The sequence below is a fragment of the Eretmochelys imbricata genome, chromosome 23 (genome assembly GCF_965152235.1).
Source record: "Eretmochelys imbricata isolate rEreImb1 chromosome 23, rEreImb1.hap1, whole genome shotgun sequence".
NCBI classification, from domain to species: Eukaryota; Metazoa; Chordata; order Testudines; family Cheloniidae; genus Eretmochelys; species Eretmochelys imbricata.
In genome coordinates, this window is record NC_135594.1 from 6,595,296 (window position 1) to 6,609,926 (window position 14,631).

A 14,631-nucleotide genomic window follows, 5' to 3' on the forward strand; every position below is an offset into this window, starting at 1 on the left:
GCCTCCAGCCTGGCATGGATGCCGTGACTCTCTGACCCAGCCACCCTGGGGGGGCAATGTACCCCGGCACACCCTGGTTTCCGTGCCTGTGGGGGCACAGTGCTGACGCTGTCCCTGGCAGTATCAGAGAAGGCGGAGAAGGAGGGAGTGGCTGGGTCTGAGGAGGCTGCTCTGGAAAGATGCTGAACTCCCCCCCCTCAGCAGATTGGCATGTCGTGGCACTGCCCTCTGCTGCCAAGTCCCTGCAGTCGGAGCTGCGCCCTGGGGAGGCCATCACGGGGAGGACTGCCTGGTGTTTGCAGCTGGCTGCACTTGGGGTGTGTGCTGTTATGATGCACATCTGTCTGTCTGTCTATCAGCATCTGTCTGTCACCAGACACACCACGCCATCCAGCTACTGCTATCTATGTACTGCCATGTGTCCCGTCTCTAACCATTCTGGTTAGAGCCCGGGATATACTCCGTGCTCATCTATACACCCCCCATCCACCCCCAATTCCCCATCCACCCCTATACACTCCTATCCATCCATCCATCCCTGTACACACCCTTCCATGCATCCATTCATCCCCACCCCTATACACTCCCATCCATCCCTCTACACACCCTTCTGTCCATCCCTGTACACACCCTTCTATTCATCCATCCATCCATCCATCCTCCGTCCACTCCCACCTCTGTACACCCCTCATCCATTCCAAATTCCCCATCCATCCATCCCTGTACACACCCTTCCATCCATCCATCCATCCCCACCCCATACACTCCCATCATCCATCCATCCATCCCTGTACATACCCTTCTAATCATCCACCAATCCATCCTCCATCCACCCCCACCTCTATACACCCCCCATCCATTCCCAATTCCCCATCCACCCCTATACACTCCCATGCATCTCCATACACATCCCTCTATTCTCTATCCACCCTCATCTCTATACACCCCACATCCATCCCCACCTCTATACAACCCCTATCCACCCCATTGCTCCCTCCCTCTCTCCATCCATCCCCCATGCACCCCACCGCTATCCACCCCCTCCATCCACCCCTCCACCTGATCCATTCACCCACCCCATCCATCCCCCCACCCCATCCACACCCCACCCTATACACCCCTCTACCCCATCCATCCACACACCCCTATACACTCCCTCATCCTTCCCTCCATCCCCATTCATCCACACCCCCACTACTATACAGCCCCATCTACCCACCCCATCCCCCCTCCATCCATCACCATCCACCCCATGCACCCCCTCCACTCTCCACCCCATCCGTGCCCCACCCCGTACACCCCACCCCAACACACCCCCACCCCATCCCTATACACTCCACATCCATCCATCCACCACCCCCATCCACACCCTCATCCCTATACCTCCCATCCCTCCAGCCCACCCACCCCATCCACCCCCATCCATCAATCCACCCATCCCATCCACACCCCATCCCTATACACCCCCATCCATCCATCCACCCATCCCATCCACACGCCATCCCTATACACCCCCATCCATCCACCCACCACCCCATCCACACCCCATCTCTATACATCCCCATCCATCCATCCACCCCATGCATGCCCCATCCCTATACACCCTCACGCATCCCTCCACATCCCTATAACCCCCATCCATCCACCCACCCCCATCCACCCCCCATCTCTATAGCCACACTGTGGACCCACACCCCACTCTGCCCCCCGTAAGCATTCCAGTGCTTTGTACTGCACCGCACTCCGGGTGCCGCGCTGCCCTGCGCCCGGGGGCCCCAGTGGCAAAGGCCGGGGACATGGAGCTCCGTGGGCGCAGGGAGAGGAAGGCGGGTGGGTGGGGGGCTCCAGCCCCCCATCAACCCTGCGGGGCGCGCCGCCTGCGCCTTTAAGAGGCGGGGGGAGGGGTAGCCCCAGCCCAGCCCCGCTCGCTCCCTGACGTCGGTTCCTTCCCTTTCTCTCGCTGTTTTGCAGCCGCCCCGGCCAGGCGGGGACCCCGCTCGCTCGCCCGCCCCGATGGTGCCGCGCTGCCCGGCCAGGGCCGTTCCCGGCAGCCGCAGCCTGGCGTGAGCCCGCGGCTGGTGAGCGCCCGGCGGGCCCGGAGCAGGAGCGGGATGGCCGGAGCCCGCGGCTGGCGCTAGGGGCTCGGGTCCTATTGCACCAGCCCCCCCCCTCCACCCCCCCGTCTCCAGCATCCTCCCCGCGGGCGGCGCCCCGGAGCCGCGGGGGGTGCGGCCGCCCCTGCCCTTTGTGCGCCGGCGAGGGGCGCACGGAGCCGGGCTCCCCGGGGTGGGACCCACCGGCGCCCGCTGCTGCTGCAGCCCATCCCCCGTCCTGGGCCATGAGCGCCCCCTTCTAGCCGCGGAGCCGCGCGGGTCCCCCCCGGCCAGCCCCCGGGGAAGATGTCTTCGCGCACCGCCCTGGCGTCTGGCAACGAGCGGAACTCGGACGCGGTGAGTCCCGGGGCCTTTGTCCCCAGCGCCCTACGCTGCCCCCGCGGCTCGCTGCCCCTTCCCCTGCCCGGAGCCAGGCCCCGCGGGTGGGGCGGGCAGCGCACAATGGACGGAGCCGCCGGGCAGCGCCGGGGATCGATTCGCCTCCCACCCCCTGGCCCGAGCTCGGCTCGCTGGGGAGCCGGGTGGGGCTGGGGCCGCCCCGGCGCTGGGCTGGCCGGGGAGGGGGCAGATCGTGTGCGCGAGGGAGAGGGGCGGGCTGGGGACGTCTCCCCAGCCCCTGATGTAGGGAGCCGGGGTGGAGCGGGGCCCAGCCCCTGATGTAGAGAGCCGGGGTGGAGCCGGGCCCAGCCCCCGATGCAGAGAAGCGGGGTGGAGCGGGGCCCCAGCTGCGCCCACCTGCAGCATGGTGCTTCTGCAAAGGCTGAGCCAGTGGGCCCTTGCAGGGAGGGCGAGACCAGCACTGGGGCCATTCCCCTAGCCTCGCTGGCTCCCACCCAGCCCACAGCTGGGAGCCAACAGGGTGTGGGGTCCCTAAGCCTGCCCCAGCTGAGGGGAGTTATGCTGGGCTGGGGGCACGGGGGAGCTGGCAGCGTCTGCATCCTGGGTGGGCTGCTAAGGTCAACAATGACATTTGCCTCGGTAACAGGGCAGGGGGCATGTGGTGTCTCCGTGGGAAGGGAGGGGGCTGCCACAAGTGGGGGGGGGAGGACTCTGCATCAGCTCGGGCTGGGTCTTAGCCTGCTGCGGCAGGGACACGCCAGGAGGCCTTCGTCGGGTGGGGGGGAAGCAGTGAAGGAGGCTGTGGTTTGGGCCTGACTGTCCCCCTGGGGTGTGGAGCTAGAGGAGAAGGGGAACAACCTCCTAGGGCACGGAGAGACCTGCCAACCGTCAACCACACGCATGCCCATGCATGCCCACTCACCACCCCTCCCTGACACACACACACACACGCCCCCGAGACACATACTGCACACCTCTTGCACACTGGGAGCTGCAGCCCCCCCAGCCTCACACGCTCCTCACACCCGCAAACACAACACTGCACTGGCATCTTCCTAGGAGCCAGGCGGGCCCTGCCCGTGGACTCCCATGTCCCCCGCCTTGCACCCTGCCTGGGGTGAGGAGAGTCCACGCACGCCGGCGTTCCTGCTGGCACAGTGACATTGCTCCCGGATCACTTGTGTGTCCTTGCCATGGAATCCCCAGAGCCGCTGTGCCCTGCACTGGATGTGCTTTACAGGGAAAAGTAGTTCCTTAGCAACTAAGGTGGCATTTCCTGGCGCCGCGGGGGTGTGAGCCCCCTCTCTTCCTGGCTCCCTCTGCGGCCTGGCACACCAGCCTCACCCACAGGGTGGCAAATGCAAGGTTTCCCATGGCATTGCCTGCGTGCTTGGCTTGGGTGGCACCAGGATCTCTGGGCAGGGCTGCTCCGTGGCATGGGAGCCCCCTCCTCCTGGCTGAGATGAGCCATGTCCCTCCCCCTGCCAGCCTGGGCCAAGCCATCTGTCTGTGGAGGCTGGTGCTCTGCTCCCACTATGGCCTCTGCTGGATGCTCCCAGCATGCACCTGGCCTGATGTGGGATGCAGATACCCTGGAGCGCGAGTCAATGAGCCTCTCTCCTCTCCTCGCCTGTGTGGCTCCATTTGCTCCTGCTGCTGCGTATGACGCTGGGCAGCGCTCTCCGAGCCCGGCCTGGGCTGCTGGGGGCCCGATCTCCTGCCGGCCCCCGCTCCTGGCCCTTGTGTGGTGGGACAGTTCAGCCCTGGCAGCAGCCCAGTGCGCATTGAGACCCAGACATGCTGGGGCACCCGCTGCCTGCCACTACGGCCGCCGGAGGTGGGGGTGGACAGCAAAGCCAACGTGGGCCCTGTGCTGCCGTCAGCCCTCAGGAGGGAACCTGCTCTGGGGAGATGGCTCTTGGGCCCTGCTAGTCAAAGAGCTGGGTAACTAGCTTGGTCCCATTGCACCCAGCAAATGGCAGTGAAGTGGCTCTCTTGCATGCGGGAAACTGAGGCATAGAGGGGCAGTGATTCAGGGTCACCCAGTGAGGCAGACAGAGCTGGGGATAGGAGTCCTGACACTCTGTCTCCCCCTGCTGTAGCCCTCTAGCCCCCCCACTCTCCTCCTAGAGCCAGGGATCGAACCCAGGTGTCTTGACTCCTCCGAGTCCCAGCTCCCCCTGGTCTAGCCGCCAGACACCACTCCCTTCAGGACTCCTGGGTTCTGTTCCCAGCTCTGTGACCCCCAGCTCCACCCCACTAGACCCCACTCCCTCTGCAGAGCTGGGGCCAGAACACAGGAGTCCTGGCTCACAGCCCCCCTCCCCCCAAAAAAGCTTTGACTACATCCTTCGCTCCTGGGCTGGGCCATTTTGCATCACCAGCAAACTCTGGCATTGAGTGAGCAGGAGTCCCGAAGTCCCTTCCCCCCACCAGTGACCCCACCCGGCTCCCTGTCCCTGGGAGATGGAGCAGCTCGTCCTCCTTTGGGGAAGTGGCTTTCTGAGATTGTGACAACCTCGGTCATTTCTCTTCCTCCCCCTACCTGTCCCCTGCCCAGCCAGGTGTCAGGGCAGCGAGGGGGTTCCCTCCAGGAAATGCCCTCGCCCTGCCCCCTCTGAGCACACAGCCCTGCTGAGAAGCCGGCTCCATAGCCTGAGGACTCCATGGCCTGAGGACTCCAGACCCGCTGCCTTGGCGACCCAAGGCCCTGTGCTCCCCTGCGGGGGTGGGGGTGGGGGCTGGTGCTGCAGCAGCCTCCCCAGGGCGCCTGGCTGCTGCTGCTAGCCAGGCATCAACCCAGAGCACTGGGCTCCCTCCACCCCACTGAAGCTTAGGGGTCAGCACCATGCAGCATCCAGCCCCACCTCAGGCCTTGGGAGTGTCCTGTCCTGAAGAGCTCTCAGAAGAGGGATTTCCCAGCCGGGGGCAGACCCTGCCCCCACGGGCGCCTGAGTCTTCCCTCCTCCTTCTCCTTTTGGTCCCATTCCTCCAGTCGTAGAAATATTGGGCTGGAAGGGACCTCAAGAAGTCATCAACTCCAGCCCCTGCACTGAGGCTGGACCAAGTCACCCTAGACCACCCTGCCAGGACTTTCTCCCTCCCATGGTGGGGATTTCCATCACCTCCCTACACAACTTAGTCCAGGGCCAGAGATTAACTCCCCTTCCACAGTAGGAAGGTTTGACCTAATCTCAAACCTAGGGCCCCCTTGCTGCAGCGTAAGCCCCGTTACTTGTCCTGCCTTCAGTGGACATGGAGAACAGTCTATCTCCATCCCCTTTATAAGAGCCCTGAATGTATTTGACGTCTGTTCTCAGCGCCTTCTCAGGATTAGACACACCCAGTTTTTTACCTGTCCTCACTGCTCAGGTTCTCTAAACTTTTGATAATTTTTGTTGCTCTGTGGACTCTCTCCAGTTTGTCCCTGTCTTTCCTAAAGTGCAGAGCCCAGAACTGGACCCAGCTGTCCAGCTGAACCCTCCCTAGGGCTGAGCAGAGCGGAACAGTTACTTCTTGTGTCTTACCTATGTCACTCCTGGTAATGCACCCAGAATGAGATTGGCCTTTTCACAACTGCATCCCATTGTTGACTCATATTCAGTTAGTGATCCACTAGAACCCAGATCCTGTCCAGCAGCTCTGCCACCTAGCCAGCCAGGCCCCACTCTGTACTTGGGCGTTTGATTTTTCCTTCCTAAGGGAAGTATTTTGCAGTTGTCTTTAATAAACTTCAGAATTCAGACCAGTTCTCCAGTTGGCCAAGGTTGCTTTGAATTCTGATCCTGGCCTCCCAAGTGCTTCCTGCCCTTCCAGCTGGGTGGCCTCTGCAGAGTTTATAACCATTCGCTCCACACCATTATCCAAGTCATCCCTGAAAATATGGACTGACCCTGTGGGACCCCACTAGAGACCACTGCCCAGTGAGCCTGCTCTCTGTGTTTGGTCTTTCACCCAGTTGTGCAGCCACTGGACAGTAATTTCATCTAGACCACTGTGCCCATGACAGGGTTCTCAGCCTGGGGTCCATGGAGTCCCGCAGGCCGTGCCTAAGATCTGCACTTCCCTTGGAAATCTTTTAGTGGTGTGCAAATGCAAAGAGGTTGAAAACCACTGGCTTATGAGACTAGGTCAAATGTCACTTCTACTGTCCCCCCCGTCTACTAGGCCAACAAGCCTGTCAGAGAAGGAAATTAGGTTGGCCTTGCTTAGCTTGAGCACAGGAGTGACTCTTTGCCTGATGTGCCAGGCTCACATGGCTGCTGCAGGAACGAGAGTGGTGATGGAATGCCCTGCAGTGATGCAGGAGGTGCCTAGCTGGAGAGCGGCCCAGCAAGGCCATGGCATCTCTAGCGCCCTTGCAGCGGGCAATCTGGGCCCTAAAGGCCTTCCCAAGCAGTCTCTGTCCAAGTCAAAGGGAGAGGAAGCTCCTGTGGGACACTGTGGGCTTGGTGCCGAGGGCATTGGGTACCTCACTCCCCTTGCTGACATCTTGCCACCATGGAGGCAGTGGGGTGGGCAAGGCACAAACCCTGTCCTTCCCTGCTAGGGGGCCATGCCCTCTCTGGGATGTGGCTCCGTGCTGCCACTCCACACTTGGCCCCTGCACCATTGACATGATGCCTGGCACAGCCCCAGGGCCTCAGCTGCCCTTGTGGTGGGACACGGGTCACTGCACAGCAATTCCAGTGCATTATGTATGGACTCAGGCCACTTGGGGTGCTGGGGTCCCCCTCCCCCTGCCTGAGAGGGTGTGCTTGGCATCCCAGAATGCACTGCTGCCTGCCTCCCATGGGAAGGGAGAAGAGGTGAAGGGGTACCGGTTCCTGCGTTGATGCGTCACTGCCCACCCGCCAAGGGTCAGGGACTGGGCCCGGAGCCCTTGCTCCCATCGCCCTCCTCCTGGGCTCCAGGTCCCACAAGTGGGTGCGGCCGGTGCACCCTAGGGACTGGCTGGGTGATACTGCTGCCCTGGGCTATTTCTGCAGCTCATGCCACCAGTGAAATGGAGCAGGGCATCTGTCTAGTTCCCAGTGTGGTTTTCTGACCATGTCACCAATGGGTTTGGTACCGTTGGGCATCTCTGCCTTAACTGGCCTGGCAGACTGCAGGCCTCCAGAGAGCTGTGTGGCTGGGGGAACCAGGATAGGCAGGGAGCTATGGGAAGGGGTTAAGGCAGCGGTCCCCAGCCTTTCTGTTGCAATAGCGTATTCATGTTCCCAGAAGAGCGTGGTGGCCGCCGGACAACCAGCTGCCGAAATGCCGCCGAGAAGAGGCGGCATTTCAGCGGCGACGCTTCTTGCTTCTGGGCGGGGTGTCCGGTGGCTGCGCTCCCTTGTCACTAGGCGGGCGCCATGGCGCCCACGGGCACCGCGTTGGGGACCACTGGGTTAAGGGGTACTGGCAGAGCTGGGGGCGGGGTGGATTCCAAGGCTGGGATAGCAGGGGGCTGCAGGTCGGGATTGAGGGGCATAAGGGGAGCTGTGGGGCTCAGTGGTCCAGGGCTGGGAGATTGTTCAGGCCAGCCAGGAGGCTCCTGAGTGGCTGCTGTGGGTTGCGGGGCTGGGATGCTGCCAGGTCAGAGCAGGCCCCAAGGCCAAACTCTTCAGGAAGTAGCCAGTGAGTGAGGGGCTGTTTGTGGGGTGGGCATAAGGGGCCTGGGGCCCTGCCTTCAGCAGGGCTGTGGGGCTCCCAGAAACGGAGCCACCAAAGTCCATTAACACTTCTACAAACCCTGGCCTGAGGCTCTGTGGCTGGGCCCTGGCCCATGAGCGCCCCCTGTTGGAGGCCTGGGGTGGGACCAGCCCTGCTGCTGCAGCGGAGGTGGTCGGAGTGGGGGGGACACGCTGCTGCGACCGAGGGGAGGTGCTGCCTGTGAGAACAGCCCATAGCACGCGGCTTGCGGGGCACAGCACAGTGTGTGCCCTCTGAGCCCCACCTGCCTGGGTCAATCCCCCAGCTCCCTGGGGCAGTGGGAGCAGACCATGCCCTGCTGTGGGCCCTGCCCCCGCTTGTCTGCTGCCCAGACTCTGGGCTCCTCCTGCCATTGGCATGGTGCCTGTCTTTCCTGTTTAAAGAGCTGACACTCCCATTGTAATGTCTGGGCCTGGCACCCCCCCCCCCCAGCTGTGCACTGCCCCCCACCCCCAGTTGCTTTTGGACCATGTCAGCCAGCAGGCCCTAACTAGCAGGGCCTGGAGCCCCGGGGCAGGGGAGGGTGCTGTGTTTACACGTGTTGGCTGCTCGCTTCCGCCTGGTTAAATACCATCTGGGCGTTGCTAGTCAGGGCGTGCTGCTGATGCCACCTGAAAGGGCACTGCTGCCCCAGCCTTGGCAGCTAGGAAGGCCCCAGGTATGGCTGGGAAACACGTGCTGCCAGGTGACCTCCCCAGCCCCAGGGCAGTGGAGTTTCAGAAGGGCTGCCCGAAGGGAATGGGCTGCATGGGACTGCAGGGACCGCCGTAGCTACACCTGAGTCTGGGTGCCCATGCTGCCACCACACCCCGCCCAGGGAAGAGAGAAGCTATTCTGCGATGCCCCCGGCTGGTCCAGCCCGACACGCCTGCCTCTGCATGCCTAGCACAGTGGGCGGGTGGCAGGCTAGGGGTGGGGCGATCTCCCTGCCAGCGCGTGTCTACCGCTCCTGGCGCTTGCAGCTCCTGGCCCTTCGGTGCCGCCTGGGTTGGGTGCTCCCTGTCCTAGAGCATGGGTGGAGGGGATGGGTTAGATTGGCATCAGCCCAGCTCAGCTCACGGCTCGGCTCGCTGGGCCCCAGCCAGACGCTCTGCACGAGGGCCGTGTGGGCGTCTGAGCGGCCGGATCCAAGGCCAACGATCCTGCAGCCTCCCATCTCCTTATCCCATCCTGAGCCGGCCAGTGTGTTGGGAATGAGCCTCCGAAAGCTCAGCCTGCTGGCCGGGGCTCCATTCTCTTGCAGCCTGGCTGGGGCCTGGCTCGCCGGCACTCAGTGACCCCATTGCCTGGGCCAAAAGTCGGCACCCGCTCCATGGCTTCTGCAGCAGGGCAGGGCACGTTACGGCTGTGCTGTACGTGGGGCTGTCCTCGGGGCACATCAAGCTCTGCGCTTAAAGCCGGCACTCGACCCACCGGTTCCGCACGGCACGGCCTCCCTTGCACACTGGCTGAACTCGGAGAAGTGCCACTAAATCCGTTAATTAGCTTGTGAGCTTAAATTAATTTTGAAAGGGGCCTTTTAGGAAGCTTCGCCCCTGGGATCCGGAAGAGATTGCAGACGTGGAGAGACCGCTCAGGCGCCCCTGGTTGGGAGAGCTCGTGGGAGCCTGGGCTGGGGGGCAGTGGGGACTTTTATGGTCGTTTCCCCGATGCTCTTCACGCTGGGGGGGGGGGGGTCTCCTTCCGCAGGGCCTGGCTGGGGGGGTGGGATGTGTGTTTCCCCCAGGAGAGCTGCCCTCTCTCCCTTGTCCTCGCTTGTCCCCAGCTGTGTGGCTAGTGTGGGGAGGGCTGCTCTCGCCTGCTGGTCTGAGGGGAGCGAGAAAAGGGGAGTGCAGGTGGCACCAGCAATCAGTGGCGTTTACATGAGATGCTAGGCTCTGGCCTTGTTGGCAGGCTCCTGCCAGGCATCCCGGCAGAACAGCAGATAAGAGGGCTCACCCCAGCCCCTAACACGAGGGGGGTTAAGGCTGACCTGAACCCCAAATGCCCTCGCTGCCTTGGCTAGGGACAGCTGCAGCATCCTGTGGTGCAGGCGACCCCCAGGACTGGTCCGGCTCTAGGCCCGAACGCCTGCCGAGCAGGGCTTGCTCTGGGGCTGATGGGGAGGGGAGGCCTTCCTCAGAGGCGCAGCGGGCGTTGGAGGCCGAATCTAGGCTAGCGGGCCCCAGCTCTGGCTGGCAAGATGGCGGGGTGCTTGCCGAGCTAGCCAGGAGGCAGCTGGGAGTGAGCAGAGGGGGTTGGGTTACCCTCCCTGGGCAGGGCAGTGTTGCTGCCTTCTTGGGGAGGAGCCGGGGGGCTGCATCCTCAGGAGAGCCGAGCAACTGATCTCTGAGCTGTTGCAGAGTTATCTGGGGAGGTTTAGCCCCCCAGCTTTGTCATGGGGGTTTCCATGGCACCAGTGCTGGGATGGGGACCCTGAAATACTGCCTATGCGTTGGGGATTTGGCATCCGTGGCGCCAGGATGGGGGGTTGCTGGCTCTGGGATGGGGGGGATTCCCACGGCGCTGGCTCTGGGATGGGGAGGCACTGAGATTGGAGGGGTTCACGTGGCGCTGGCTCTGGGATGGGGGGGGACCAAGATTGGAGGGATTCCCGTGGCGCTGGCTCTGGGATCGGGGGGGGGTGCCAAGATGGGAGGGGTTCCTGCGGCCCTGGCTCCAGGATGGGGGGTCCTGCGGCCCCGGAATGGGGCATACCAGCTTTCTCAGTATCGCCACCCCTGCACGTGAGAGCCATGCCAAGCAACCGTGTCTTTCCCTTGCTGCACCAGGCTGGAGCAGCTGGAGCTGGAGGCCTCAGTTTACCCATCGGAGGGTGGCAGGGCAGGCAAACTCCCCTCCCCAGCTGCCTGTTGGCCCTGGGGTCCAGCTCCATGCTAGCCTTGGGGCGTGGGGCTGCGGGGGAGGAGACAGTGCTGGCAGTGAAGCCCACCTGGAGATGGGGGGCAGGCTAGAGCCCCACCCTGCTGCTCTGTCCCCCCCCCCCCCCCCGGTGGCATGTAGCCATCTGCGTGCTGCGTGGCAGCCCCGGGCTTTGCTGGGCCGTTGCTCACTCTTGTCTCAGCATGTCCAGGCCCAGCCAACTGCTGAGCGCAAAACACCCAGGCTGCTGCCAGTGTCGTTGGCTCTCTCTGAGGGGCACGCTGGCTGCTCCTGGCAAACTTGGGCCCCATGAACGCTACCCCCTCCCCTCTGCTCCTGTGTGGGTCTGGGGACTCCCAGCTGCCCCGGCCTGGTGTGGTCCTGATTCAGCCCCTCCCTCTTCCCCGTGGGAGTCCCATAGCCCATGGCAGGAGGCACCAGCACCAGAGCTGAGCACCAGGGCAGACTGCGGTGAAGGCCCTGCTCAGAGGCTGCTGTTAGGCCAATCCAGGCTGAGATCCAGCTCCCAGGGCTGGCTGGGGCGTCAGCACAGATGCCAGCCCATTCCATGGCACCGGGGCAGCAGACAACAGTAACTCGTTCTGGCCCTGGGGCTGGCTCAGCCCAGCTCTGTCTGGCGGGGCACAGGCCTGGCACAGCCATGCTCTTTGCACATGGGCCCAAATAGGACAGACACTCTGACACCACTCGCCTGGCTGAATCACAGGCTGGGGCTGGAGGTGGCTGGCCACTGCTCACTTGGAGTTGGCTGGTTGGCACCAGTGCCCCCTGCTAGCACGGGCTCTCCTGGCTCCATAGGCCAGATCTCAGACCCACGCCCACATGAGCTGCACTTCAGGGCTGGGGTTAGGTCTGCCTGCAGTGGCCCTTGACTCACTAGCTCCTCCTAGGCGGGAATGGTCTCTCCCGGAGATGGACGGACGGACAAAGCATGATCCCTGTGCCCAGCCCCTGACCGCTTCATAGAGCCATAGGCTTCAATGCCAGAAGGGATTATCATGTTCTTCTTGGAGTGCTGGTCCTTATCTGAATTCCGTGAAGGGTTATACGCAAGCGCCATGTGCCCGGAGCCAGAGAATTTGGAAGTAGTGGCATCCATTGGTCCTCGCATGCACCTTTGCTCCACCTCATGGTTTCATCCGAGGTGATAAAGGGTGGGGCGGACCGACCACGCCCTCAGTTCCATCTCACCGCCGCGTGGTCTGGGTCGGAGCCTCTCGTCTCATCTCTCACTTAACTAAAAAGTCTTTCTTTGTGTATGTGTGCATAGTTAATTTGTTGTTTTTACTGTAGTTTTAGTCGTAGTTGTTTTAGGATTTTAAGGACTTTGGGATGCCATTTATACTGGTCCCGCCCCCCCTCCCCCAAGCACCCAGGCCTGGGTACTGGGTTATGCAGAAGATGCAGGGGTTCAAGATCTGCACCTCCTGCCTGGCTCATTCTCGGTCAGTGATGAGGCAGCGCTGCCCATGCTGCTTGTCCAAAGCCCACATTGCTTCCAGGTGCTATATCCACCTCTCCTTCCCAAGCTGTACCCGGGCAGGTCGGGCTCTCCGCCTCAAGAACCACCTTATGGAGGTTGCCATGAGGCTGCAGTCAGGTCCAGGCCTGGGATTCCCCCCCGCCCCCCAGTACATCAGCCTGAGAAACCCAGGAGTGCGCCTCCTGCCACGGAGACCCAGTGCGGTTCGGCCGGGACCAGTGCTATGGACCCATGCTGGGGCCTAGTCGTGAGGCTGGGAAGCATGCGCGTAAGCATGGCAGGGAATCTTCGTCCAGGCCCAAGAAAGAACGCGCCTTCCACGAGTTCCAGCCACAGGGAAGCGGCTTGTTCCAAGGCTCACAAGCACAAGAAGTCACAGAGAGTGTCGGATCTGCCAGTTCTATCCACCGAGCCACATACACCTTCCAGGTCGGCACCCGCGAGTCAAGGGAACCTTCGGTTCCAAGGCAGTGCTCCGTTCTGGCTCTGGTTCCGACTGGATCACGTACCGCTGATGCTAGGGAGGCTAGAGTCAGCACTCGGGCCTCATGAACTCTTTGCTTTGGAGGAGGCGAAATGTCCACATCTTCCATTTCAGCCGGTGCCTGGGGATGTACCCTCTCCTACCCTGGACTTACCTTCTTCGGGTTTTGTTTCCCCTATGGCTTATACAGTTCCGCCGGTATCACCATCCGACTTCTCAGCGATGGAGGATTCAGATAGAGGGCAGGGACTGCTCCTCCCCTACCGTCGATATGAATAGCCGAAGGCTCCACCAACTCCGTGGCAATACCCTCTGTTTCCCCAAGAAAGGAGCCTCTGGTGCCCAGTTCCTTGGGGCCCTCCGCACCATCCGACGGATCCATCTCCTTGGCCATACTGGGGGTCCTGGCCTCCGTATCCACCTCTGGAACCTTCCCATTCAGCAAGGGAAGAGTCCCCCATCTCTCCTCTCCAGCCAGGGGTGCTGGAACAGTTTTTACAGTGGGGGTGCTGAGAGCCATTGAACCAAACTGTAAACCCTGGAGATGATGGGAACCACTTCAAGCCTGGGCGTGCTGCAGCTCCCCCTGCACCCGTAGGTCCAGCAGCTACGGCTCCAGCTGTCACTGAGTAGGCGTTCGGAATCGGTGTTGGAGGATGAGCCACTCAGCCTGGCTCCAACAGTACTTCAGGAACAGGAGCAGTTCCCTTCGTCCTCTCCAGACACGGCTGTGTCTTCAGTTCCCTCCTCGCTCCCGGCTGACAACCAGTTCGAGGACCGGTTACGCAGAGTGTCTGAGGCCCTCCCCATTCCACCAAAGGAGGTACAGGACAAACAACGCCACCTTCTTGACACCTTCCATGCCTTGGTACCAACCAGCGTGCCTCTACTGATCCATGATGCCATTCTCCAACCAACCCGAGCTGTCTGGCACACTCCAGCCGCTTGTGTACCCACCCCCAAGGGGGCAGAGAAGAGGTACTATGTACTGGTGAAGAGGTCTGCGTTTCTGTTTTCGCACCCCACCACCCAATTCCCTCGTGATACAAGCAGTGATGGAGCAGGCCAGGCAAGAACACCCCACTCCCCCCAGCAGACAAGGAGGGTAAGTGACTGGACCTCTTGGGTCGCAAAGTCTTCTCGTCCAGCCTTCAATTCCGGATTTCCAATTACCTGGCAATATTTGCTAAATGTCACTTTATAACTTATGGCAAGTTCGTGGACTTTGCAGACAAGCTTCCCAGGAGGCTTCTGCCTGCTTTCAGACTATCTTAGAGCAGTGGTTTTCAGCCAAGGGTATGTGTACCCCTGGGGGTATGCAGAAATCTTCTATGGGGTACATCAACTCATCTAGATATTTGCCTAGCTTTACAACAGGCTACATAGCAAAGTCAGTACAAACTAAAATTTCATACAATGACTTGTTTATACTGCTCTATATACGATATACTGAAATGTAAGTCCAATATTTATATTCCAATCGATTAATTTTATAATTATATAGTAAAAATGAGAAAGCTGACAATTTTTCAGAAACAGTGTGCTGAGACACTTTTGTATTTTTATGTCTGATTTTTGTAAGCAAAGTAGTTTTCAAGTGAGGTGAAATTTGGGGTACACAAGACAGATCAGCC

At 61.3% G+C, this 14,631-nt stretch overlaps 1 protein-coding gene across 1 annotated transcript in view; it reads left to right on the plus strand.

Annotated features, from left to right (window-relative positions):
- Nucleotides 1-2,185: 2,185 nt before the first annotated feature.
- Nucleotides 2,186-14,631, plus strand: part of MARK4 (microtubule affinity regulating kinase 4) — a 58,718-nt gene continuing 46,272 nt past the window's right edge. Inside the window, exon 1 of the mRNA XM_077840367.1 lies at nt 2,186-2,450. Coding sequence (XP_077696493.1) covers nt 2,400-2,450 — 51 coding nt within the window. The 5' untranslated portion in view covers nt 2,186-2,399. The remainder of the gene's footprint in view (nt 2,451-14,631) is intronic.